Source organism: Muntiacus reevesi, chromosome 2 (genome assembly GCF_963930625.1).
Source record: "Muntiacus reevesi chromosome 2, mMunRee1.1, whole genome shotgun sequence".
Taxonomy (NCBI): domain Eukaryota; kingdom Metazoa; phylum Chordata; class Mammalia; order Artiodactyla; family Cervidae; genus Muntiacus; species Muntiacus reevesi.
Window position 1 is genome coordinate 143,424,744 of NC_089250.1, and position 27,683 is coordinate 143,452,426.

Sequence of the window (27,683 nt, forward strand, 5' to 3'; positions counted from 1 at the left end):
CTCTTAAAACTCCAAGATGACTTTTATCTTTGCTGAGTAGATGCTGACTGGACGAGAGACCCAGAGAGGTGATCCAGATGTCTTAAGAGCAGAAATCTGGTCAAGTTCTTTGAACCCCTAGATAGCCTCACACTGGAATTTGTCTTCTACAAAATTTTTAATCCCTTTATTCCTTCTGGAGTAACTGTGTTTCTGTTGGTTTGCAGGATATGAGGTCACTACCCAAGCTGTCTCAGATATATCTATGAATGTATACTTTTACAGTTGTGACAATATATTCCTGCCTCTTTGATTCTTAATATATTCCAGGCTTTGCAATTGTCACAATTCATACAAAATTTGTAAAATAGAGCCTTTAATGAGACACCCATTCAAATAAATATTGCTCCTAAAATGGAATTTAAAATTGACTAGTTTTATGTTTAGATTATACTTCATTTATGAAATGTTGTGAAATATATTTTACATCCATTACCAATTCATAGCTCTGTGAAGTAACTGCATCATCGCTGTTTTAGAGAGAAGTAGGGCTTAGATCATTTTAATGGCTAGAATCACATAGACAGGCCCTGACTCCAGACAAGGGCTATTGGGACTGTAAGCTTGACTTTTTCACTCTATTGAGATTTATTGAGAAAAGAAAAGTATAGCAATTACCTTGAAAGGTAGTTAGATAATACTTTTTTCTTTTACTTTTCAATACCAAAGGGGAGGTATAGCAGTGGACTGATTTCTCTAGAACCCTGGTGGCCTAGCATTTTGGGAAATTTCCTTCTTTTTACTGTACAACAAAGCATCCTGATATATTCTAAAGACTACATTGATGGATTAAGATGACAGAGCTTTTAGGAGGAAACTGAAGGTGGTAGCTAGGGCCACTCGTAGCCCATACACTGCCTTGTGGGAATTAGGCTTTCCTTCCTTCGGAAAGATGTGGGCCACACCAAAGGGTTGCTTGGTAAGCGTAGTGTCAGCTGGTTTCCTGCAGCTACCCCCTCAGCCCCCAGTCTCTTGTCTGGGAGCATTTGTACAAGACACTGCTATAAGTCATTGACTGTGGGTCTCATTCTTCTCATCTCTCTGAAATGATGGCTCATGACACAAGATTCAGGCATTTAGATAGTGCCCTCAAATTTCCTGACAATTAACAAGTCATTTTGCTTCCAGCATGTGAGCCCCACAGTTTTCCTCTCCATTCTAAGGTCTCTGTCCTTCTTGGGAATGGCTGCAGCCTCCTTACAGTATGGCTCCAGATAACATTGCCCCATTAAAGTCTGCAAGGCCAGAGTTAGTATAGGCTTCCTCCCTTCATTCCTCTGTTCCTTTCCATCCTTCAGTATTTGATTTCCCCACCGCATGTAGGTGATTCAGTAGTGAATTGGGCAGGGGTAGCTCTTGTTCTTAGAGTTTTCTACTGGTGGAGAAATAGGAAAACACAATTAGAGTTCTGTGTGATGAATGTAATGGCAGAGATAAGCATTGGGAATACACAGAAGTATCTAACCCAAACTTGGGAGTCAGGGAAGGCTTCTCAGCAGTTCCACCTAAGCTGACACTAAGGGATAAATAGGAATTTTCTGGGTAAGACAGTGTGTGGGGGGGAGGGGGTGTTGGGGACAGTAGAAAATAGCAGGAAAGACTGGTCAAGAAAGAGAACACTAAGATTTAGCAGCCAGAAGATCACAGCCCCTTGGAAGTTATGTCCATATGGAGCCAATCCTTCTACTGTCTTTCACTTCCTTCCTGAATCCCCTCTTACTTCCCAGTCTCCTTGGGCTTGTCCATGTGTCTCAATTCCAATCTTTATTTTCAGGCACTGACTCTATCCAACCGGGCCAGGAAGCAGTACACCGTTGGAGAAACAGTGAACCTGATGTCTGTGGACGCCCAGAAGCTCATGGATGTGACCAACTTCATCCACCTGCTGTGGTCAAATGTCCTCCAGATTATCTTGGCCATCTACTTCCTGTGGGCAGAGTTGGGACCCTCAGTCTTAGCAGGTGTTGGGGTGATGGTGATCCTAATCCCAATTAATGGAGTACTCGCCACCAGGAACAGGGCTATTCAGGTAAAGAAACAGTCACTGGGGACAGGTACATGTTCTTCAAAGTGTAAAGTTTTCTTACTTTATTCTGACTGGTGATTGGAGTTTGGGCAAGGCAAGGCTCATAGGAGACTTGCCACTGTCCCAAATGAACTTGGATTTATCTTCCCTTTCCATCTTCTGACCACTTTTAGGGTTTATATCTCCTGTCTTCATTCATGTCCCTAATTGGAGAGAGAAGAGCTGCCCAGGGACCCTGCATATAACTTTTACACCCTGCTATGCTGGGCTGCTCTTAAAAAGGAATTATGACCCTGGTTCTCTATCATAGCATTATAAACTAGCCACACAGAGCCGTCACAAGAGCAACCCAGACTTTATGCCTAAATCCTGGCAATCGACCTGGTTCCCACCAGGTAGCAAAGCTCCCTGTGGACAGTCCTTATCTCTGCCAGAAATAATATTCTGGATGGCTGAACTCGATGGTATATGTGACTTAGTCATTCATTTGTTTTGCATTCACTGAGTTACAAATATTGGCCAAAAATTCATTTGGGTTTTTCCTAATGCAGAAAAACCCGAATAAACTTTTTGGCCAACTAAAAACCCAAATGAATTTTTGGCCAACTCAATATTTTAAAAATGCTTACTGCACACCCTATTTCTGGGGGAACATGGCAGCAAATTAGACAAGGCTCTTGCTCTCATGAAACTTACATTCTGCTTGGGGTGGAGATTCAGGCCATAAATAAGTAAAAACAAGGAAAATGTCAGTAGTACTATGCAGGGAATCAAACAGGGTGATGTGATCATAGGGAGTGGTTTTAGGTCATGGGGTCAGGAAAGGCCTCTGAGGAAGAGACATTGAGCTGAATTCTGGAACCTGAGGGTGAGGGAGGAAGACTTGGGTCAAACCTGGGAGGAGGGCACAGTCAGGCCAACACTGTTCAGGCTCAGAAGGGTGGCGAGTGTGGCAGGAGCAGGGAGAGCAAGGAGGAGAGTGGGAGACACAGCCCATCACTGGGCACCTCAAGTTCTTACTGAGAAACAGCCGCAAGTACCGCTGAGATTTAGCATCTGAAGCAAACCTGGTCGCCCTCACGTGGATGCTTGTTCTGTCTGTTATTCTTTCCTGGCAGGTTAAAAATATGAAGAATAAAGACAGCCGTTTAAAGATCATGAATGAGATTCTCAGTGGGATCAAGGTGAGAAGCTGAGCGTGGGCACGGTGGGAAGCTCTCTGGGCATGGTGACAGCCACAGTAGCCTCTTGGCCTTAACAACCTGCTTGAGGTTGTGGACTCCTGCTTCTGAGCCTGGGTTGTGTCCCATGACTCCTGATCCATCCAGCCACAAGTCTCCTGTTTCTTCTGCTACTCCTCTCAGGCCTTCTTTTGATCATGATTTCTATTTATGTATATTAAATAGCTTGTTTTGTTCTTATGTTTTACCGTAAAGGTTGTCCAATGTGGACAAAAGTCGAGAGAATGCTATAACGAACCCCCATGGACTTACCACCCAGCTCCAGCAATTATCAGGAGGACTAACCTGTTTCATCTACATCCCCACTACCTACTTCATACCCTGCTAGATTATTCAATAGCAAATCTCAGATATTTTGTCATTTCACTAGTAAACAATTTGTATGTATTTCTAAAAGAATGACTTTTTAACGTAATCACAATACCAATAGCATACCTAAAAACAAATCCTTCTTTGATACCATTAAATTTCCTCAATTGCCTCAAAAATACAAGTTTTTTTTTTTTGCAATTATTTTTTATTAGTTGGAGGCTAATTACTTTACAATATTGTAGTGGTTTTTGCCATACATTGACACAAATCAGCCATGGATTAACATGTGTTCCCCATCCTGAACCCCACTCCCGCCTCCCTCCCCATCCCATCCCTCTGGGTCATCCCAGTGCACCAGCCCTGAGCACTTGTCTCATGCATCCAGCCTGGGCTGGTGATCTGTTTCACACTTGATAACATACATGTTTCGATGCTATTCTCTCAGATCATCCCACCCTCGCCTTCTCCCATAGAGTCCAAAAGTCTGATCTGTACATCTGCGTCTCTTTTTCTGTCTTGCATATAGGGTTATTGTTACCATCTTTCTAAATTCCATATATATGCATTAGTATACTGTATTGGTGTTTTTCTTTCTGGCTTACTTCACTCTGTATAATGGGCTCCAGTTTCACCCATCTCATTAGAACTGATTCAAATGAATTTTTTTAATAGCTGAGTAATATTCCATTGTGTATATGTACCACAGCTTCCCTATCCATTCGTCTGCTGATGGGCATCTAGGTTGCTTCCATGTCCTGGCTATTATAAACAGTGCTGCGATGAACATTGGGGTGCACGTGTCTCTTTCAGATCTGGTTTCCTCAGTGTGTATGCCCAGGAGTGGTATTGCTGGGTCATATGGCAGTTCTAATTCCAGTTTTTTAAGGAATTGCCACACTGTTCTCCATAGTGGCTGTACTAGTTTGCATTCCCACCAACAGTGTAAGAGGTTTCCTTTTCTCCACACCCTCTCCAGCATTTATTGCATGTAGACTTCTGGATAGTGGCCATTCTGACTGGCGTGTAATGGTACCTCATTGTGGTTTTGATTTGCATTTCTCTGATAATGAGTGATGTTGAGCATCTACAAGTTTATTTTATTTTATTTTTTACTGTTGGTTAGTTTGAATAAGGATCCAAAACTGTCCATGTGTTGCATTCAGTCAATACTGCCTTTAATCTACAGTAGCCCCTGGCCTACCCTCTTCCTGGTCATCTGATAGAAGAGTTTATTTCTTATGCTTACCTGTAAATTGGTGGTTAAATATAGAAAACTTGAGTAGATTTAGGTTTATTTGGGTTTTGTTTTTGTTTGGGATGGGGTTGGAGTGCAAGGGAGTGCAAGGGGTTGGGTAGTACTGTGTGCTTCCAAACTTAGTGATGGTGAGTGTTTATGGGGTCCAGGCATCGTCAGCCTGATTCACCCCTTATTCTTTCACAAGAGCAGTGATTTGTGGTCCTGGCAGCACGTTTCAATCTCCTGGGAGATTTGTAAAACCCACTGAGGTTTGGGCCTTACTGCAAAGCATCAAAATTGAACTCTTGGTGGGGGGGGGGGGGGGTGTGAGACCCAGGCTTGTATATATTTTAAAAGCTCCCTAAGTGATTCCAATATGCAGCCAAGGTTAAAATCACTGTCATAAAGGTTTTAGCAGCCGCTGTTGATCACTGCCTTGTTCTATTATTTCATTGCCAATGGGTAATATTTTAATTCCTTTGTTCCTTTGGCATTGCTCAGCGGGAATTCTGTAATGAAGAATGATCTTTAATCAACTAGTTGGCTACTCTAAAATAAAGGACAGGTAGGATAAATATACACTTCTGTCCTCTATTTACTAGCTTTCAAAATAATACATTTCATCAAATTCTTTTTTAATATAGACATTTTTTGAATTCCTGGACTTTTTTTTTTTAAACTTTTTATTTTGTATTAGGGTATAGCCAATTAACAATGCTGTGATAGTTTCAGGTGAACAACAAAGGGACTCAGACATATATATATACATGTATCTGTTCTCCTCCAAACTTCCCTCTCATCCAGGCTGCCACATAACATTGAGCAGAGTTTGGCTGAATTAATGGACTTTAATATTACCCTACACCTCTTGAAAATGAAAAGAGGCCGCTTTGAACATCTGATATTTCTGCACAAAGAGCTCTGATATGCCTTCTTGCCAATGTGCAAAATGAGAAGATAGACCTGATTTTGAGTCTTAGCTCTTTCCACTCACTAGATGGTGACTTTGGGCAAGGTACTTAGTCACTCTCAACCTGTTTCCTTATTGTTAAAATTGATACAATAATTCTGAAAGGAGTAAGTAGCTACTTCTTCCTGGTTTGCCCAGAACTTTCTGGGTTTAGCAATGAAAGCACCAAGTCCTGGGCAGCCCCCTTTAGTGCCAGGCAAAGTTTGTCACACTTAGGATTAAGTAAGATAGAGTACATAAAATGTGTACCTTGTAAGCTGTCAACAAATGCAAGCTGCCTTTCTGTTGCTGTTCAGTCACTAGGTCATGTCCAACTCTTTGTGACCCCATGAACTGCAACACACCAGGCTTCCTTGTCCTTCACTATCTCCTGGAGTTTGCTAAAATTCATGTCCATTGAGTCAGTTACCTTTCTGTAATCACCCTTTATAAGCTGAATTTGTACCTCCCCAGTTTGGGGGAGTATTTCCTAAAACCTGTGTGGATGGGTTGTATCTGATATCCTTCTGGGGCAACAGTGTAAGCTGTGCTCTTCTCTATTATTAGATCCTGAAATATTTTGCCTGGGAACCTTCATTCCAAAACCAAGTCCACAACCTTCGGAAGAAAGAGCTCAAGAACCTGCTAAGATTTGGGCAGCTGCAGTCTGCAATAATGTTTCTCTTATACTTGACTCCCGTGCTGGTGAGTGACAGGAGTCAGTGGGCGGGGTCAGCTTCCTGGAGAGAAAGGTCTGTTTAGAAAGATGAAAGGTGCCTAGCACTTCTAGGCCTGACCCTGAAATCCAAGGAACTTTGACCCACTTCTTAAGTAATCATCCTGTTCTTCCTACCTCACCGCCCCTAGATCTAGTTTCACCCTTATGAACAGACAATTTGATTACCTGGCTGCCTGGAGTTAACTACAGGGAATTCAGCATGAATGTGGTATCTAAGCATGGTCTGCACGGGAAGGCTTCTGATCTGTAGGAGAAGGAACGCTGATCATAGGAGCCAGGATTCTCAAGCTCTGGTCCTAGCAATGCCATTGGTTGACTTTGTGACCTCAGGCAAGATATTTCCTCCTCTTCTGGGCTCAGATTTCTCTGTAACATGGAAAGGTTGAGATAATCCCTAAGACTCCTTAAACTCTGATACAGTACTTAGAACAAGGCTGCTTGTTCCCTTTGGGGAACAGATCACTGATGGCTCTTCTTTTCCAGGTGTCTGTGATCACATTTTCTGTTTACGTCCTGGTGGATAGCAGTAATGTTCTGGATGCGCAAAAGGCCTTTACCTCCATCACCCTCTTCAACATCCTGCGCTTCCCCATGAGCATGCTTCCCATGCTAATCTCCTCCATGCTCCAGGTGGGTGGGATCTCTCACTGCCAGTTGAGTGTGCTCAGCTGCTCAGTCATGTCAGACTCTCTGTGACCCCGTAGACTGTGGCCCACCAGGCTCCTCTGTCCATGGGATTTTCCAGGCAAGAAGACTAGAGTGGGCTGCCATTTCCTTCTAGCCCTGGTTAAAAATCTTAGATTCCAGAATGACTGGTCTGTCCTTTCTCATATCCAACTTCTGCCGGTGAACCTTCACTTAGAGAGATTGGTTTGGTCTCTGGAGACCAACAGCATGATTTAGTAAAGTCACAAGTTCTTTGAACCCCCATTTTTCTGACTATAAACTGAGGATAATCATACCAATCTCATACACCTAACAGGGAGACACGGTTTTGAGAGTGTTTAGTGAGCCTATGATGATTAGCTCTGCTCCTGGAACATTTCTAAGCCCTTTTCTTGGTTCAGTTTCCTCCATATCTTTCCAACACTCTTGGGATATTTATAAAGCATTGGGGAAATATGGCACAAAAGGAGAGAAAAGGCTTCTCTCTCTCAATTAAAAAAAAAAATTGGTCTTTTTGTTGCAGCATGCTAACTCTTAGTTGCGGCATGCGGATCTAGTTCCCTGACCAGGGGTCAAACCTGGATCCCCTGCACTGGGAGCACAGAGTCTTAGCCACTGGATCAGGGGACTTCCCTTTGTCCAAAGACTTCTCTTTGTATGAAACCACATAGTGGTAAAACCAAATGTGATCTGGGAGCCTCAAGCTGTCAGAAAACTAAGTTTGGAATCCAGTAGGCTTAAGATGGTCCAGAGGGAGTGTCTGGGTCCTGAAAACTGAGCACAGTCACTGAGATGGACCAGGTACCAGATCTCAGGAGGATGTTCCCAGGGAGGTGACAGACTGGTGAGGCAGTCAGGATAACAAAGTGTGGTGACCTGTATTCATCCGGAGGTGACTGGCTTCAGAGAGTTCAGGCCCTAGCAAGGAGCAGGATTTAGGTAGGAGGAGCCCTTCTGGTCCTGGAGGGTGTTAAGAAGGCTGGTAGATCTGGCTGAGAAAGAAACAACAGGCTCTTTTTAGAGTCAGATAGTTTATCACATAGATAGCAAAAGCAGGATCAACAAAGGTGACAACTCTCTGCAAAACAAAGGGACCAGATGAGCAGGCAAGTAGGCAGTGAGGCCCTCTACAGGAGCTGATCCATACCGCAGCCATGCAGTTCTATAGCCCACAGTTTGCTCCAAAGAGGGGGAGAGGCAGAAAGTGCAATGCCTGCTTAGTCACTCAGTCACGTCCGACTCTTTGTGACTCTTTGAACTGTAGCCCACCAGGCTCAGATTTTTCAGGCAAGAATACTGGAGTGGGTTGCTATTTCCTCCTCCAGGGGATATTCCCGATCCAGGAATCAAACCCACATCTCCTGTGTCTCCTACATTACAGGCAGATTCTTTACCTGCTGAGCCATCGGGAAAGGCCCCCAAAGTGCATTGCTTCCTCAGAACCCAGGTTGTGACAAGAAGCTGTCTCATGACAGCCTGCCTGGAAGGGAGGAAGTGAGACACATCCTTGTAAATCCCCCCAACTTTTCCTGTTCCAGGGGGACCACAGGGCATCCTGCCAGTGCTTATGTCACCTGCAGTTTAAGCCTGGCCTAAGTGGAGATATGCCAGGTCACTATGGTTCCATGGCCACTTCCTCCACAGAGGGTCCCAGTAGTGATTCAGGACACTGCCTGGGTCATCAGAACATGAACTGAAAGAATATGCCAGGGGCCCAGTTGCCAGAATCAGACAGAAATTCTATCTTAGAAGAAAGCAGAAGACAGTTTCTGAATCTAGGTCCGAAGCCTGGAGACAGCACAGGAGAATTAACCTCCCACCCACCCATACCACCACCACTGCAATGAGTTTTCTGAGGGGCTAAAATAGAGCCTCTTAATTTTCCTGTGTTCAGAGTAGGGTGGCTCCCAGGGCTGAGATGTGGCTGAGTCAGGAGTTGGGGGAGTTGGGGAGTGCGTAGGGGGCCAGAGGTTCCAGCTGTGGCAAATCGCAAATCATGGGCAAGAAGCCTGGCAGGTTGACTGTCTGCTTCCACATCCAAGGCTGATGATGAAGTCACACTCCTGTGTCTCCTTGTGCTTGTCATTAAACTTTGTTCCTCTGTGTCCTTCTCTAGGCCAGTGTTTCCACAGAGCGGATAGAGAAGTACCTGGGAGGGGATGACTTGGACACATCTGCCATTCGACATGATTGCAATTCTGGTAAATGAATTTGGAAGTTGCTTCCCATATATATTCACAGTGCTGGCACCAGGACTTTGATATACAAGGGCAGAGCAGCAGCAAACTTAAGGAAAGGGAAAGCCAGGGGACTTATCTTGCATCTATATTTGCACTGGTTATTACTTAAATTTTGCGTTCATTTAGAACAGATTTCTTAGCCAGCCAGATTGCCAAGCAAAGCTGGGCCAGCTGTTTTGAGCATAAGTGGGGAATCCTGCAAAGGACCTAGAAAACAGAAGCCAGGACGGAGCCAAGTATGTGGAATTGGGAAGGGGGGCTGAAGTGAAAGAACATACAGGTTCTAAAGGTTTAAGGATTGAGGGGCATTCATAGGCAGAACAAGCCGTGGTTCTGGAATCCAGGGCAGGAGTGGCTGGGTTTACATGTGGAAGTGGAATTTATACAAGAGACTAGGCAACAGAGGGCCTGGGAATGTACCCAGAGTGTCTGTAGATCAAGAATCTGGGCTACCAACTGGCCTGGGACTCCTAAGTAAATAAAGGACTTTGTATGCAGGCGACGCTTGGTCTCACCCCCTGGGCTTTCATTTGCCTCTTGTCAACTCAGGATTTAGCACCAGACAGAGGCAGGCTCTGCTGAAGGAAGGAACAAGGGACACATGAAGACTGAGAAAAGGCAGACAGACATGTGGGGACCTACATCTGACTTAAAGACAGGAATTTTTCTCAACAGATAAAGCTGTGCAGTTTTCTGAGGCATCATTTACCTGGGACCATGATTTGGGTGTCACAATCCGAGAGTGAGTTGCCTCCTTTTCTTCTTGCTATATTTTAGGATTCTCCTTGCCAGTCTTGTTATAAGGAAATTCCATATAATATAACACATGGGGAAATGAGCTGTGCACATGTTCAGTTAGATACTAGTGCAGGTTAAACCCCTGGAGGGATGAACTGACAGCAGTCCCTAGGACTGCACCTACCGGCCTCCCACCGCCGCTTTCCTCCTGGGGGACAGTACAGCTGAGAACCTGTGAAGACATTTGTTCTCCAGATTGTGGATGGAGGTAGTGCAGGCAGGCAGGTAGCCTAGGTCTCTGGATGTGCCAGGGGATACTCACGAGAACCTGAACTCAATTTAAGTTCATTTATTCACTTAAGAAGAGTTATCATGAAGGGCCTGCCTTCTTTGTCCAGAGGGGATGATGAGAGCTGCTTCTATAATCAACTTCAGGTCTGGAATCTTTCATCTACACAACCCCTTCTCACATTCGGCCCTGTAGGTCACCCCCTGCCTTAAGCCGACCCTTTCTTGCCACACTGCTGCATGCAGTGTATTCCTTCAGCGCCAAGTGTGTGTACCCCAGCCCCATCACTGAGCACAGGCCACAGGGTGCGCCAGGAGCCCGAGCCGGCCAGGCTTCTTTTTCACAGCTGAGCACACCTAATGGTCTTCCTGCCACACCCAGGACTTGCCACACTTCTCTCCTGTTTCTCCATCCTCTAACATGGACCCTGGAGCTTGCCCCAGCATGTGTCAGGCCAGAAGCCCTGAGCCCTCCTAACCTGAAAGCCTCAACTTTACAGACAGCAGAGTGGACGTCGCTCCCCCTTTGCTAGTAGTGAGTCTAGAAGGAGCCCAGCTGGACGGGCAGGTTCAGAAAGCCTGAGAGCAAGTTCCCCATGTTCCTAACGTCCTAGGAACTCAACTATTAGGGCCAGAACAGAGAGTTTCCAGGAGCCCGGCCCAGTGTGGGCCCCTACCCAGCCACACTCAGCCAAATCTCGGGAAGGGGGCAGGGCATCTGTGCTCTCAGCAAGCATTTTATTGAATGGCTCTTCTCATTGAATAGTCGAGTTTGGGATGCATTATTCTGTCCCAGTTCCATTAGTTTAGAAATTGAGAGTCCAGAAGTGAGACTCTAAGATCACACAGCTCAGCTGTGGAGAGTTGGGTTTTGAACAAATAGGGTCTTGTTCAATGGTGCAACATAGTTTTGAAATTATTTTTCCATTGGAAACTGGCTTTCTGCACAAACAACTTATAAATTAAGCCTTACTCTCTTAAAGTCTTACAGAAAAAAAAAATTAGAGGACTACTTTGGAACTTTGTATAGCCAAGATAACATTTTCCAATCTTGAAGGAAAATCTTCTTTGGCATCTGAGAAGTCCTTTGGGCATCTGAGAGGTGGCATGAGCGTCTGCCCTCCACTTCCTTCAAGTACACTTGTTTCTTTCAGTGTGAACCTGGACATTCTGCCAGGCCAGCTGGTGGCCGTGGTGGGCACTGTGGGCTCTGGGAAATCCTCCTTGATGGCAGCCATGCTGGGAGAAATGGAAAATGTCCACGGGCACATCACGGTCAAGGTGAGAAGGAATGCCAAGGAGAAGACTCCTGACACTCAAATGTGGGCAGCGCTAAGACTGCTGCCTTCTCACGGGGAGAAAGAATTAGAATCTGATAACCACTCCTGTCAGGTTGCTGTTGGTGGGGCCTCGGAGACATCTCAGAGACTTATAAACTATAGATTCTTTGCCCTACTCCACATGTACAATCATATTCTGGGGTAGATTCTAAAAACCTGCATTTTGAATGAGCTTCCCAGGTGATTCTCATGTGCACACTGCAGTTTGAAAGCTGTTGAAAGATGTCTTCTTTCAAAGTATAGGTAATTCTACAATAATCCATGTTTCTGAAATCCTCCTGATCTACAAAATTGTACAAGAAAAATAAGAGGACTTGGGGGAAAGAGCTGGAACAGATTAATAAAAACATATGTAGCCAGGCTACCAACAAAAACAATAAGAGCAATAACAATAAAAGCAGTAGCATTGTAAAATCTCCACTGACTGTTGCACCCAGCTTCACAATTAGTTCTAGGCCTCTCACGTCTTCCTTTGAGAACTGGGTGTTCAGTGCAGTTCAGTTCAGTTGCTCAGTTGTATCCGACTCTTTGCAACCCCATGAATCACAGCACGCCAGGCCTCCCTGTCCATCACAAACTCCCAGAGTTTACTCAAACCCATGTCCATCGAGTCAGTGATGCCATCCAGCCATCTCATTCTCTGTCATCCCCTTCGTCTCCTGGCCCCAATCCCTCCCAGCATCAGGGTCTTTTCCAATGAGTCAACTCTTCGCATGAGGTGGCCAAAGTATTGGAGTTTAAGCTTCAACATCAGTCCTTCCAATGAACACCCAGGACTGATCTCCTTCAGGATGGACTACTTGAATCTCCTTGCAGTCCAAGGGACTCTCAAGAGTCTTCTCCAACACCACAGCTCAAAAGCATCAATTTTTCGGCGCTCAGCTTTGTTCACAGTCCAACTCTCACATCCGTACATGACCACTGGAAAAACCATAGCCTTAACCAAACAGACCTTTGTTGGCAAAGTAATGTCTCTGCTTTTTAATATGCTGTCTAGGTTGGTCATAACTTTCCTTCCAAGGAGTAAGTGTCTTTTAATTTCATGGCTGCAATCACCATCTGCAGTGATTTTGGAGACCCAAAAAATAAAGTCTCACACTGTTTCCACTGTCTCCCCATCTATTTCCTGTGAAGTGATGGGACCAGATGCCATGATCTTAGTTTTCTGAATGTTGGGCTTTAAGCCAACTTTTTCACTCTCCTTCTTCACTTTCATCAAGAGGCTTTTTAGTTCATCTTCACTTCCTGCCATAAGGGTGGTGTCGTCTGCATATCAGAGATTATTGATATTTCTCCCAGCAATCTTGATTCCAACTTGTGCTTCTTCCAGCCCAGTATTTCTCATGATGTACTCTGCATATAAGTTAAATAAGCAGGGTGACAATATACAGCCTTGATGTACTCCTTTTGCTATTTGGAACCAGTCTGTTGTTCCATGCCCAGTTCTAACTGTTGCTTCCTGACCTGCATACAGGTTTCTCAAGAGGCAGGTCAGCTGGTCTGGTATTCCCATCTCCTTCAGAATTTTCCACAGTTTATTGTGATCCACACAGTTAGAGGCTTTGGCATAGTCAATAAAGCAGAAGTAGATGTTTTTCTGGAACTCTCTTGCTTTTTCAATGATCCAGTGGATGTTGGCAATTTGATCTCTGATTCCTCTGCCTTTTCTAAAACCAGCTTGAACATCTGGAAGTTTACCGTTCACGTATTGCTGAAGCCTGGTTTGGAGAATTTTGAGCATTACTTTACTAGCATGTGAGATGAGCGCAATTGTGCAATAGTTTGAGCATTCTTTGGCATTGCCTTTCTTTGGGAGTGAAATGAAAACTGACCTTTTCCAGTCCTGTGGCCACTGCTGAGTTTTCCAAATTTGCTGGCATATTGAGTGCAGCACTTTCACAGCGTCATCTTTCAGGATTTGAAATAACTCAACTGGAAATTCATCACCTCCACTAGCTTTATTCGAAGTGATGTTTTCTAAGGCCCACCTGACTTCACATTCCAAGATGTCTGGCTCTAGGTGAGTGATCACACCATTATGATAATCTGGGTCATGAAGATCATTTTTGTACAGTCCTTCTGTGTATTTCTGCCACCTCTTCTTAATATCTTCTGCTTCTGTTAGGTCCATACCATTTCTGTCCTTTATCAAACCCATCTTTGCATGAAATGTTCCCTTGGTATTTCTAATTTTCTTGAAGAGATCTCTAGTCTTTCCCATTCTGTTGCTTTCCTCTATTTCTTTGCATTGATCGCTGAGGAAGGCTTTCTTATCTCTCCTTGCTATTCTTTGGAACTCTGCATTCAGATGGGAGTATCTTTCCTTGTCTCCTTTGTTTTTCGCTTCTCTTCTTTTCGCAGCTATTTGTAAGGCTTCCTCAGACAACCATTTTGCCTTTTTGCATTTCTTTTCCATGGGGATGGTCTTGATCCCTGTCTCCTGTACAATGTCACGAACCTCTGTCCATAGTTCATCAGGCACTCTGTCTATAAGATCTAGTCCCTTATATCTATTTCTCACTTCCACTGTATAGTCATAAGGGATTTGGTTTAGGTCGTACCTGAATGGTCTAGTGGTTTTCCCTACTTTCTTCAATTTAAGTCTGAATTTGGCAATAAGGAATTTATGATCTGAGTCACAGTCAGCTCCTGGTCTTGTTTTTGCTGACTGTATAGTTTCTCCATCTTTGGCTGCAAAGAATATAATCACTCTGATTTCAGTGTTGACCATCTGGTGATGTCCATGTGTAGAGTCTTCCCTTGTTTTCTTGGAAGAGGGTGTTTGCTATGACCAGTGCGTTCTCTTGGCAAAACTCTATTAGCCTTTGCCCTGCTTCATTCCTTTAACAGAGAGGGAATGTTTTCATGGCATCTCCATCAGCACTCTTAGCTTCCCCATAGAGCTAAATTTAGGGGAAATTATAGGTACTTGGAATCATTTCACCAGCCACTGCTTGCACCCCAAAGAGGCATGTCTGTAGATTTTTTAGCTTTTCTTCTTAAGATCTTCACATATTGCTAAGCCATTCTTCTTCATTATAAGAAAACATGCCCCTGATTACTTAGCATTGAAAGGCCTGGAAAATTTTTAAGAGCCAACACTTCTTCCACATTATACTGACATTTATTCCCTGATTTACTGATCATTAATGAGATAGTTTACATTAAATAAACATGCAGCATAGCAGAGCAGACTCTACAGATTTAACTCTGTCTACTAACTCCTTTCAGGACACTTTTTCCTGCTAATTCATAACCAAGTTTGTCCTCAAACCCAAGGGCATTTACCCTCTGTCTTTCTTTTGACATGATCAGATTCATGCATCAGCCTGGTGCCCAAATTTCCATCTCTGAGTTCTTGCTTCCTAAGATGTCATCTATCTGGTTTCCCCCATCAGTGCTGGCCCTCTGTTGGTCCTAGTAAACTCACCAGGGTCTGACTAAAGCCCTGTTCTAGAAGCATCATGTGCATTCATCCTTTAGCTTTCAGATCATGGCTAGAGAGTGAAGGCCCAAAAAGGAGACTTTAAATGATGCATGGGATATTGAATTTTTCTCCCTATTTGGTGCAATAAATACACGCACCTTTATAAAGATCACTTGTCCAGTCAGCCTGACATTTTTTCAAAGCCACGTTCCATTTGTTCCTCCCACCTCCACCAACCCCTCCTTCAACCCTGCATTTCCAGAGGTACAGAGCAGTCATGTGGTCTGATCCTTCCCATCCAGGGCTCTGTAGCCTATGTCCCGCAGCAGTCCTGGATCCAGAATGGCACCATAAAGGAAAACATCCTTTTCGGATCAGAGTTGGATGAAAAGAAATACCAGCAGGTTCTGGAGGCCTGTGCCCTCCTCCCTGACTTGGAAGTGCTGCCTGGAGGAGACATGGCTGAGATTGGAGAGAAGGTATTTGGGACACCAGGGGATCCCAAAGGGTGAAGGAAAAGAGTGGGGATGGTGAAGAAGTCCATGACAGTAAAATAGTTGATCAATTTTGGTAGTCAAGCCTGGAACAAATATCAGAAAACTTGAGTTTGCACAATATTTTGTGCAAATAACTCAGAAATTTAAAATTTTGTACCTGAAAGCAAATATAAGAGTTGTGTAATCTAAAGGAAAGATAATGAACCTAGGATCTGGTTAACTAACCAGCGGCTAACCCGAGGAAGACCTCACAGGTAGAGGGCCAGAGGCAGACCAGAGCTTTCTGAACTCTAATTCTGTATACTGATGTGGGCCAGAGTAGGGCTCTAATAATCTGCAGTGAACACATAGAAATCTAATACATTATTAAATGCCTTTCTTAAAAGTTAATTTTTAATGACCATTTCATATTATATGAATATAGTATAATTTGTTTACAAATCCCTGATTACTATTTATTTAGGATGTTTTTATCCTCTTTCCCCATTATTAAAAATGAATATAACAGTCTTTTGGGGAAAGGTCTTGGGGTTAGGAGACTGTAGATTCAGTTCTTGTTTCTTAATTCAGCATACATTTCTATATGCCAGATACTATTTTAAGTGCTGGAGTTATATCCATAAACAAACAGAAAATCCACCCTGATATAGCTCTACATTCTCCTGGGGCAGGAAACAAAAACAACAACAAAATAAGTAAATTATATGATATAAAATGATAACCTGGGCACACATTTAATTATTAGATTTAAAGTTATTTATTTGAATCAAAGATATTTATTTGTATAAAGGAACTTGTGTTACTGAACCCAAGTCCAGCTGCAACAAAGCCAGCCTACTGACACTGAGTTGTGGTAAGCCAAGTACAGCATTTATTGCAGGGCCAACCAAGGAGAATGGGCAGCTAATGCTCAAAAGACTGGAACTCCTCAGTGGCTTTCAGGAGAGGGTTTTTAAAGGCAGCATCTGGGATGAGGGTTGCAGCTTGTCGACTTTCTTCTGATTGGTTGGTGGTAAGTGACAGGGTGCTGTTTCAGGACTCTTAATCATCAACCTTCTGGTTCCAACCAGTTTCAGGTCTAAGTGCTTATGGTCAGTGTGCAGTTATCATCCTCCAACTGCATGAGAATTTTTGTTTCTGCAGAACAATTTAGAGATATGCAAACAGATTGTTACGTATACCCCTTAAGGAGGAGCTAGGGCTCTGTTTTATAGCTGAACTATTGTTTCTTGATTGCTTTTCCTTTTTTTCCACATTCTCTCGCTTCCCTAATTAGTAACTGCTTAGAACTCAGGAAGGCCAGGGAGACTAAAGCTTTTTTTCCTACAAATAAGAAACAGGGGACACAGAGGGGCTTTTGTACCCAGGAGGTTGCCCTGCAGGGTCCTGCTTTGTTTCAATCCTTCCTTTATGTTCTTTAATTTGAGGGGAACAGGTATGAGCCAAGAATGGGAATAAAGTTTTGGATAGAGATGTTCATCATAAATTCAGTAGAAGAACTCAGTTTTAGGGGGACTCAGTTTCAGTACTTAATAGAAATTATTTTCTTCCTCAGGGTATAAATCTCAGTGGGGGTCAGAAGCAGCGGATCAGCCTGGCCAGAGCTACCTATCAAAATTCAGACATCTATATTCTGGATGACCCTCTGTCAGCTGTGGATGCCCATGTGGGAAAACATATTTTCAACAAGGTCTTGGGTCCCAACGGCCTATTGAAAAGCAAGGTGAGAACTTATTTAAAGTCATGAAGACACGAAGAAGGGCACACATCTTCTAGGACTGCTGATCCTAAAGCAGATTTCCTTATTTCCCTGTCCTCCTGGGCTGCTGAGGAGATAATATCATGCTGGTCTCGCAGGAAATGGCCTGGTGAGGTCTCCCATCTAGTGGTCATAGCTTCTGTGAGAACTGGGTAATTTGAACCTTATTCTCTGGTTCCAACATTGAGTCTCTTGTTAATTAAGAATGATTAATTATGATTAAAATGTCCTTAGAGATCTGTGGTATAAGAAGAAATATATTTGGTTTTGTCACTAGTTCCTGGCGTAAAACTTGTTCAATTGCTAAGGTGTGTCCAACTCTGCAATCCCATGGACTGTAGCACGCCAGCCTTCATGGACATGGACTCATGGACTTGAGTCCACATGTGATGGGAAGACAAGTGGTGGGAGGACTGGAATTTTCAGCCCCAAACACCAGCCTCTGGAGAGAGGAAGATGGGCTAGAGTTTGGATTATAAAAATTCTTGAATAAGGAGATTCCAAGAACTTCTGGGTTTTGGTGAGAACATGAAGGTACTGGGAGAGCATAGAAATTCTGCGCAAGCACTCCCTCCAGCAGCAAGTGTAGAGTGGGGGCTGGCAGCACTCTATCTTGTGTTTGGCTTGTTCCCATCAAGATTTTTTTTAATGCTTCCACTCAGGTTGGCAAGGTTGACAGGGCGGCTGTCCCTCTGAGGCCTTTTGCCTCTCTCTAGGATCAGTGAGTCAACGGGAACTCACTTTCCCTCCTATCTTTGGTCCTGGTTTCTGTCCTTCAAGCTAATTGACTGCATTCATTCTTGAACTGAATATCCACTCTGGGCCTGGTTCATTGCAAATACTGGGCAAGCAGATGAAAAGTTTTCATCTCTGCTCTCAAGTGACTCATCTAATTGGCAGACATATCAAAAAGCAAGCAATAATATTATAACACAAGAATTATTTTTAATGGCAGTCTATACAAACTACTATCTGGTGGGTTTCCCAGGTGGCTCAGTGCTAAAGAATCTGCCTGCACTGCAGGAAACTCAAGTTTGATTCCTGGGTTGGGAAAATTCCCCTGGAGAAGCAAATGGCAACCTACTCCAGCATTCTTGCCTGGGAAATCCCATGAACAGAAGAGCCTAGCAGGTTACAGTTCATGGGGTTGCAAAAGAGTCAGTATGACTTAGCAGCTAAGCCCCAACAACATACAAACTACAGAGGAAACATTGGAGAAATACCCAGTTCTTGCCTGGGGACTCAGGAAAGGCTACCAGAATGGTTGACTTTGAGCTGAGACTCAAAAATAGGCATCTTCTGCATCTTCCTGATACGAGTGACCTAGTGTCTGTGGGGCTGTCTGTAGAAAGCAGAGGCAGTGGGCTTGGGCTATTGCTCCAGAGGCTCATCTCAACACCATGACCCCTATTTGAGCCTTATTGCTCATCTGCAAGTGTTCATCTTTCTTTGAGTGGAATCCTTGTGTCAGGAGTCAGTGTGGTCCATAAATAGACAACAATACAAGGAGTGCCAAGTCTTCCACACCAGGGAGGGCCTGGTCCAAAGACAAAGTTCCTTGCCCTGTAATGTTTCTAACATGCTAAAATAATCTGGGCAGTTCTTGTTAGATCAGTGGTTTGCTGGTTAGTGAGAGGGCAGTTAGTTTTGCGTGCCTCAGTTGTATTGATAGCCCTTGATCTCAAGTGACATCGCTAAGCCTAAATCTTGGCTGCCCAGAAAGCTGGAGGGAAATGTGTGCAGGGCAAACCTCATTGTCACTACAGGAAAATAACTGAATATATTCATGATGACAGGAGTCTCATTTTATACACAGGGCCAGATTTTAGGATGAGATGCTGGAAAGTAAAGAGGAAGTAAAAGAAAGAGGTCAAGTGGTCAGGGCCACATTTGGAAGCAAAGCCCCACAGTGACTCTGGTTTTCCTTTTCAAGAGTAAGCTAAAGAAGGTGGTCACAGGATTGTCAGCACAACTTACTGTTATTTTTACAGACTCGAATCTTGGTGACACACAGCATTCACTTTCTTCCCCAAGTGGATGAGATTGTGGTTGTGGGGAACGGCACCATCCTGGAAAAGGGATCCTACAGCACACTGCTGGCCAATAAAGGATTGTTTGCTAAGAATCTGAAGACATTTGTGAAACAGACGGGTCCTGAAGATGAGGCCACAGGTATGTGAAGAGGATTGGGATAGGATAGAACTTGGGTGTGGAAGGGACAGGAGTAGAAAACTACCACTGTTTATCTGCTAACCTGTTCAGTACCCAGTGAACTAGATTTGGAAGTGAATTAGCCAGGGATCCAATATCTGTTCTTTCTGTACTTTGTGTCTCTGTAAAGAAACACAAACATAGAAATTTTTTATCTGAACCAAACTAGGGGCCTATCCAGCTCATCTGGCCTCTGACATGCAATCATAGGGTACTCTTTAGAAGACGAGGCTTCCCTGATAGCTCAGTTGGTAAAGAATCTGCCTGCAATGCAGGAGACCCCAGTTTGATTCCTGGGTCAGGAAGATCTCTTGTAGAAGAGATAGGCTACCCACGTATTCTTAGGCTTCTCTTGTGGCTCAGTTGGTAAAGAATCCGTCTGCAATGCGGGAGACCTGGGTTCGATCCCTGGGTTGGGAAGATCCCCTGGAGAAGGGAAAGGCTACCCACTTAAGTATTCTGGCCTGGAGAATTCCATGGACTGTATAGTCCATGGGGTCACAAAGAGTCTGACATGGCTGAGTGACTTTCAGTTCAGTTAGAAGATGACTGGAGGTATGGGGTGATTAGCTCTTGTGGGAGAGACTCCGGGGGCAGAAGGGACCCCCTTTTAGGGAATGCCCTGCTTCTAGTCACATATTCCACCCTACCTATCCAAACTCATTAAAATCACTTCCTGAACAGCTTCATAATACCTGGTATTAATAGTGTACTGCTAAATCGTTGCTAAGCCCTAACAAAGGAATCTTGACTAACATACCAAAATCCACTGGGTGTTTCAAACCAGAACAGAATCATGGCAGTTGCAGAGTTTCACAGTATACTGTGAGGCCACAGGAATGGCCCCTACCTAATACATGACCACTGGGGTCACTGATTAGTTCCAGGCAGTAATGGAGCCCTGGTCTCTGAGGTCCCTCCCAAGAACCTGCCAGCAGTCATCCCAGGCATGGTTCTGGGTATCTGCTTCAGGTGGCAATTACTAACAGGAGGTCAGGACTGAGAAAGCAAGATCTGGAGCGTGCAGGGGCATTCTGAGAATCAATCAGAAGAGGCAGAAACTTCAGAGCCTGGAAGTAGGAGCACATTCAAGCCTGGAGGTCAGAAACGTGATAGTTTCAAACCACAAGAGTCAGAAAGAAAAGCCTAAACCAGGAAGTCTATAAACACTGGCAAGACAGGTCAGAAACAAAGACTGACCTTTGGTGTCTTAGGTGACCTTAGGATGGTGTGGGCTACAGGGATTGGGAGCCAGCCCAGGAAGGCTGGGCAGGGATAACTGCAGGAAGGAAGGGGTCAGAGCTTTCCATCAGCCTTTATGTGCTCCGGGGATTGGCCTGGAGAAAACAAAAAGCACCTGCCTGGGAGCTGAAGGTCTCCAGCAAAGGGCAGGGTCTGATGCTGGATCCCCCTGAGTTACTGCTCAGGCAACCACATCACCGCAACCTGCACAGGTTTCTCATTCTAACTCTAAACGTTTTTCTTCTGATTTGCCTGGATCTGAGTTCTGTTTATCTAAACCCCTATGGGTAGATGGCCTCTTTCAAAAATCCTGTCTTTTGTGTACAAAGTTTGCAAACCCTTGTTTTGGGACACACTGATAGGCCATTTCTGAGAAGTTGTGTAAGTCACGGTGCCTGGCATGCTGTTGGCGTGGTTTCCAGGGCTCAAGGTACAGACCCCAGATGGCAGAAGAAAGGAAGGGGCAAGAGGGCGAGGTAACCAGTGTCAGTGCTGGCTCGGAGTTTCCTAATTAGCCATTGTAACAAAATGCTACGAACTTCGTGTCTTACACGACAGAAATGTATTATCACTCACTGTTCTAGAGGTGAGAAGTCCCAAATCAAGGTGTCAACAAGATTTGTTCCTTCTGAAGCTGACAGGGAAGGATCTATTCCAGGTCTTTCTCCGAGTTTCTGGCGGTTTGCTGGCAGTCTTTGGCATTCTTGGCTATAGATACACAACATCAACCTCTGCCTTCATCTTCACATGGTTTTATCTCTTCTGTGCATTTGTGTCCACATTTCCCCTTTTCACAAGGACATCAGACGTATTGGATCAGGGGCCCATCCCAGTGGGCCTAATAGAGATGTTCTCTATTTGGTGAGAACTTTCCTTTAGAGACCCAGATTCAATCCCTGGGTGAGGATGATTCGCTGGAGAAGGGAATGGCAACCCACTCCAGTATTCTTGCCTGGAGAATTCCATGGACAGAGAAGTCTGGTGGGCTACAGTCCATGGGATCACAAAGAGTCGGACACAGCTGTGTGACTAACACTTTCTTTTCACTTCCTTTAGATCTTGAGACATGGTTTCCTGTTGTTTTTTGAGCATATTTATCGTAGCTGATTTAAAATCTTTGTCAGTGAGTCCAACACCTGTGCTTCCTTGAGTACAGTTTCTGTTGACTGCTTTTTTTTCCCTCCTGTGTACAGTCCCATACTTTCCTGCTTCCTTGTATGTCTCATTTTTTGTTGAAAACTGACAATTTAACTGACAATTTAGTTTAACAATTCTGGAAATACAAAATTGTATCTCCTCTCCTTCCTCCACCAGGGTTTGTTGTTGTTTCTCCTCCTAATGTTTAGTTTCCCGAACTAATTCTGTTAAGTCTATATTATTTATCTCATGTGGTCATTGACTTTCCTGCTTGGTTGGGTTAGTGGTCAGATAATGACCAAGAGGTCAGAGGTTTCCTTAAGTGCCTGCAACCAGTAAGTCACTCAGCCTTTGCTGAGAGGCTCTGTGGAAATGAGGGGTGGGGGGACTTTTTTAATAAGCCAGAAGGCAATTTACAGTTCCATCTCAGTCTTTGTTTCCTGCTTGCCCAGAGTTTGAAGTTAAGCCAGAGGTAAGGGAATAAGACATTCTCAAGTCTTTCTTGGGTAGGTGTGCAACCCTCCACATGTGTATGACATACTTGATTGCTAGGAATATATTGAAGATATCAAAACTCCCTATGAATATCTTATTCCCCAGATTTTTTTTTCTTTTAAGTTCTTGGTCAGTTTCTTATTTGCCCCAACTGTTATCACTGACACGGGCAGTTGAGATGTTAAACAACTGCTGATTGTTAGAGCCAACTCCAAGTCAGGCCCAATAAAGACAAGCCCTGTGAATAGGGTTTTCCAGAGGACTGCCAGACTGGTCAAATAATGACAGTTGTCCCCCAATGAGGTTTTGGGCATGTTCTGAACCCACACTGTTCCCTCCAGCAGCTTCTAGGTTACAATAATTATAATTGGTTTACTGTTGGTTTTCTAGACTACAGCAGATCTAAGGAGAGGGCAATGGAAATAGGGTAAATTAAACTACTACAAAGCTTACTGTTCTTTCTGAGATTTAGCCTTTTTTCTTAAATAAATGCTCCTTGGATTTTTGCAAGCCTTTGGTTAACTTCAAAGTTATGGAAAATTTGGTTTTGATAATTTTTGGTCATTATGCTCATTGCTTTTACAGAAGTCTCAATTTCTGGAGGTCATTACCATTTTCACAGCCCATGCTGTTTTACCTTTTCAGGGTATGCATTTTAAAAATGCTTTAAATTATTTGAATTTCAAGCAGAACATTTAAAATTTGCACTCACCTTTTTAGTCAGTTCTGGGGATTATGATCTACTGTTTGTCTCCTATAATCCTTAAAAGTTCTTTCCTGCTCCAAAGGAACTTAGAAGTTTCTGGAAATACTCTCCTTTTTGCCTTTTCTCTTCCAGTGAAATATTAACTCATCTTTCCTTTATTCTGGTATTTCTCAAAGAGATACCCTAATAAATAGTATTTCTGGAGTAAAAGATTCCAACCTGTATGTACATCTGAGATCTCTTGTCGAGGTCAACAAGATCAGAAAAGATTTCGCTCCTTGTTCATGGGGCTATGACAGCTCTATGCAGCTCTCTCCCTAACTTTTGCTGTGTCTCCTAGTCAATGAGGACAGTGAAGATGATGACTGTGGGCTGGTGCCCAGTGTGGAGGAAATCCCGGAGGATGTGGCCTCCTTGTCCATGAAAAGAGAGAATGATCTTCGTCGAACGCTGAGCCGCAGGTTGGTCATCTGTTCAACTGGCAGCCCCCATTACTTCCATAGTTCCCCTTGATCATTCTCTTTTTCTCTCTCTTTTTTTTTTTTCCCTGAGTGTCCACATGGATGCTCCCAGCTCTCCTTTTGTTTCTGAGCATGGGGAGGAGGGTTGGGGTGGTGTGTTTCCCCTATGATCATCTGCTCTGAAATGCACCGTGATGCAAACAGAACGACTGTGACACCTGCTTCCAAGAAGACACTTGGAAGGAAAACCTCCCCTCTCAATCTTTCAGATCTAGGTCCAGTAGCAGGCGTCTGAAGTCCTTAAAAGACTCCTTGAAAATTCGGAATGCGAATATCCTGAAGGAAGAGGAAGAACCAGTGAGAGGACAAAAACTCATTAAGAAGGAATTCGTACAAACTGGAAAGGTGAATGCCACAGTAAAAAGTACCATTCAAAAAAAAAAAAGTACCATTCAAAAAAAAAAAGTACCATTCATGGGAGGTGATAGAAGGCTTGAGATTTGAATATTTTTAAGTTTGATGATTTGAATATATTTGAACATATTTATAGAGGAATATGTCTTATGTGCTCTGCCAGTCTTTAAGTTTACCATTGAAATGTTAGCAGAGGCTCTAGACTCTTTATCAAATCGTACTTCCATGAAGAATGACACATGTCCTGTAAATATCTTCCTACCACAGTTCGCATAGTAAAAGCAACAAAAATGAGATGCAATTCTGGGAGCCAGAGAATACCAATCTATCAAGCTCATAGCACACAGTTCAAATTAATAAAACTTAAGACCAAGCTCTTAAATTTAAGGTATTAAACATTAATAAAACAAGGTCTGTGGTAGAGCCTTATCTGTCCCATTCTGTTTTTATATCTGTTCCTCTTAATTTCATCTAGAAGTTCATTAATAATCTGATGCTTATTGACCCTGCATTGTATTTCAGCATTGATTATTATCTTGCCCAGTATAGAAGTGTGATCCCTTACCAAATTTTGCTACCTGCTATCCACTTTTCCAAAGCACTGCATTCTCCCATGATTGATATTCTGGTAATTTCTCACCAAAATTCAATGTGTGTTAGTTGCTCAGTTGTGCCTGACTCTTTGCGACCCCATTGACTGTAGTCTGCCAGGCTCCTCTCTCCATGAGATTATCCAGGCAAGAATAGTGGAATGGGTTGCCATTCCGTTCTTCAAGGGATCTTCCCAACCCAGGGATTGAATCTGGGCCTCCTGCATTGCAGGCATTCTTTACCATCTGAGCCACCAGGGAAACCCAAAATGCCAATAGGAATTCTACTAACACTGAGCTGGGGGCTTTGCAGGTGAAGTTCTCCATCTACCTGAAATACCTACAAGCAATAGGATGGTGCTCAATAGTCTTCATCCTCTTGGCGTTTGTGATCTATTATGTGGCTTTTATTGGATCAAACCTCTGGCTCAGTGCTTGGACCAGCGACTCTAAAATATACAATGGCACCAACTATCCATCCTCTCAGAGGGACATGAGAGTTGGCGTCTATGGAGCTCTGGGAATAGCACAAGGTATGTGTGATGGCTACAACAGCTGTCCCTGAGGCAGTCTGTCAGGTCCACTTCCTTTGCCTTGACTCGGGAAAGCATTTGCCATTGTGTCCCTAGCACACGTCTTCAGGGGTCCCTGTGCATGGTGCTGACTGCACTGCTTCCATTTCTAGGTTTCTTTGTGTTCATAGCGAATATCTGGAGTGTCTATGGTTGCAACCACGCATCAAACATCCTCCACAAGCAACTGCTGAACAATATCCTTCGAGCACCCATGAGATTTTTTGACACAACACCCATAGGTCGGATAGTGAACAGGTTTGCTGGTGTAAGTATCTCAAGGGCTGTAAGACGCATTTATGGCTGAGGATCTTTCTGTTTCTAACAGGGAAAGAATTTTCATTTTCCCCTAGACAACACTGGACAGTTCTTTGGTCCCACTCAGCACGCAGATGTTTCTGTAATACCTTGTGTGTGGTCCTAAGGGTCCTGGGGATACAGGGATGAACCACTGTGGCCCTTTAAGTAGGCCACCAATGAGTGAGGGAGATGGCCAAGGAAATAAAGGATGATGATAGAATATGGGAAAACCAGGAACAACAATGTGCACAGTGGCATTCTGGGAGTATGAAAGAGTGACAGAAAAAAGAGGTACCAGCTGTATCTGGATGACCAAGTGTGGGAAATGTCAGAAAAGGTGAGATTTAAGTGGTAGAGGTTAGCCAGAGAGATGGTGGGGGGAGAGGGGGTGGGCCGGAGGCACTAGAAGCAGGATGTGAAGGATTACTCTGCAGAGGGAAAAACACAAGTGAAAGCAGAGTCACTGGTTCTGAGAGTGAGTAAAAGTGATAGCGGGACAACCCTTAGTCACCGCTTGGTCACTGCTTCTAGTCCTGAAACTCCCATCTTTGACACTTTGCAAATAAATAAACGAGGTCTGGGTTATAGAATCTTGTGGTTTTAATGGAGTTCTGGAACACTGTCTCCATCAGCTGCAGATTCTAGAACCCTTAGCATTTGTTCATTCAACATTTATTGTGTACCTTCTATTAGCCAAGGACTGTACTGGGGATTGAGATGCAATCCCCAGTACAATAAATGCAAAGGTCATAGATGGCTCTCTACCATGGACCAGACTGAACTCACTGATTCTTAATGAATATGAGATGGATATTTCAAGAACAGAGGAAACCAGACAATTCAGAGTAATATTCAACTATCACCAACAGAATTTTCAAACTTTTGTTTGTAGAAGAGGGCACTCATTTTTAATAATGTCTTAGCAGCTCTGAGCCCTTATGTGTTTGGCCTTGTAGCAGACACAGAAAGTCTAGCTCCCAGCCTACAGCCAGGTTTTGGGGACATGGCGACTATTTCACAAGTGGGCTGGCCCTCACTTGTCACCTTCCTCTGCAACAAAAATGGTGGGCATGATATCACTGGAGACAATTTACATGGGCTTTCTGCTCTTTATTAAAGCCTTAAAAAGGACATAATTTTGGATGGGGAGATTTCTCACAGGAATTTTGCAAAGATTGCACACTCTTTTCCAGGGTTGTAATATATATATATGTATTATGCATGCTCATTCACTTTGGTTGTGTCTGACTCTTTGTGGCTCTATGGACCATAGCCCATCATGCTTCTCTGTCCATGGGGATTCTCCAGGCAAGAATACTGAAGTGGGTTTCCATGCCCTCCTCATAACTGTGTGCAGAGTTGAGAGAAAAAAACTTCTCACTATCAGTTCTGTGCAGATTACTTTTGACCATTAACTGGCATAGATTCTCCATCCTTCCTTCCTCCCCTACCTCCATCTCTTCTTAAAGGCTCAGCCATCGGCTCCAGGGGATCTGGGATCTAACTCTCCTTTATGGTCTGAGTCACCTCCACCACAAAACTCAGCACACAATTAATGATAATTTCCTTTTTCATGCAAAAACAGTTAGCAAAATATGACTGTTGCCTAAGTAACTCAATATAAGTTTTCTACATTTTCTTTTTCAGAAGATTAATTATGTATATACACATATAATTATTTTTATATATGACATGTATATGTATATAATAATACATATCATATATATTAAACATATATGTAAATTTTATAAATATAAAATATATATTATATATAATAATACATATCATTATTTATTTGGAACATGGGAAAAAGGAAACTATCATTAATTGCAGAGTGAGTTTTGTGAGGGAGGTGGCTCAGACCTTAAAGGAGAATTAGATTCTGGGTCCTCTGGAGCAGGTGGCTGAGCCCTTAAGAGGAGATGCAAGTAGGGGAGGAAGGAAAGATGGAGAATTTATACCAGATAAGGGTCAAAATGCAGAAAGTGAAGAGGAACTAAAAAGCCTCTTGATGAAAGTGAAAGAGGAGAGTGAAAAAGTTGGCTTGAAGCTCAACA

At 43.6% G+C, this 27,683-nt stretch overlaps 1 protein-coding gene across 5 annotated transcripts in view; it reads left to right on the forward strand.

Annotated features, from left to right (window-relative positions):
* Nucleotides 1–27,683, forward strand: part of ABCC2 (ATP binding cassette subfamily C member 2) — a 77,808-nt gene that overhangs the window by 33,477 nt on the left and 16,648 nt on the right. For all 5 annotated transcript variants that reach the window (XM_065923084.1, XM_065923085.1, XM_065923086.1 and 2 more), the window contains 14 exons: nucleotides 1,814–2,068; nucleotides 3,184–3,249; nucleotides 6,372–6,509; nucleotides 7,027–7,173; nucleotides 9,326–9,410; nucleotides 10,125–10,191; nucleotides 11,630–11,756; nucleotides 15,545–15,721; nucleotides 17,295–17,462; nucleotides 19,490–19,670; nucleotides 23,630–23,750; nucleotides 24,020–24,155; nucleotides 25,068–25,287; nucleotides 25,440–25,594. In XM_065923084.1, coding sequence (XP_065779156.1) covers nucleotides 1,814–2,068; nucleotides 3,184–3,249; nucleotides 6,372–6,509; nucleotides 7,027–7,173; nucleotides 9,326–9,410; nucleotides 10,125–10,191; nucleotides 11,630–11,756; nucleotides 15,545–15,721; nucleotides 17,295–17,462; nucleotides 19,490–19,670; nucleotides 23,630–23,750; nucleotides 24,020–24,155; nucleotides 25,068–25,287; nucleotides 25,440–25,594 — 2,043 coding nt within the window. The remainder of the gene's footprint in view (nucleotides 1–1,813; nucleotides 2,069–3,183; nucleotides 3,250–6,371; nucleotides 6,510–7,026; nucleotides 7,174–9,325; nucleotides 9,411–10,124; nucleotides 10,192–11,629; nucleotides 11,757–15,544; nucleotides 15,722–17,294; nucleotides 17,463–19,489; nucleotides 19,671–23,629; nucleotides 23,751–24,019; nucleotides 24,156–25,067; nucleotides 25,288–25,439; nucleotides 25,595–27,683) is intronic.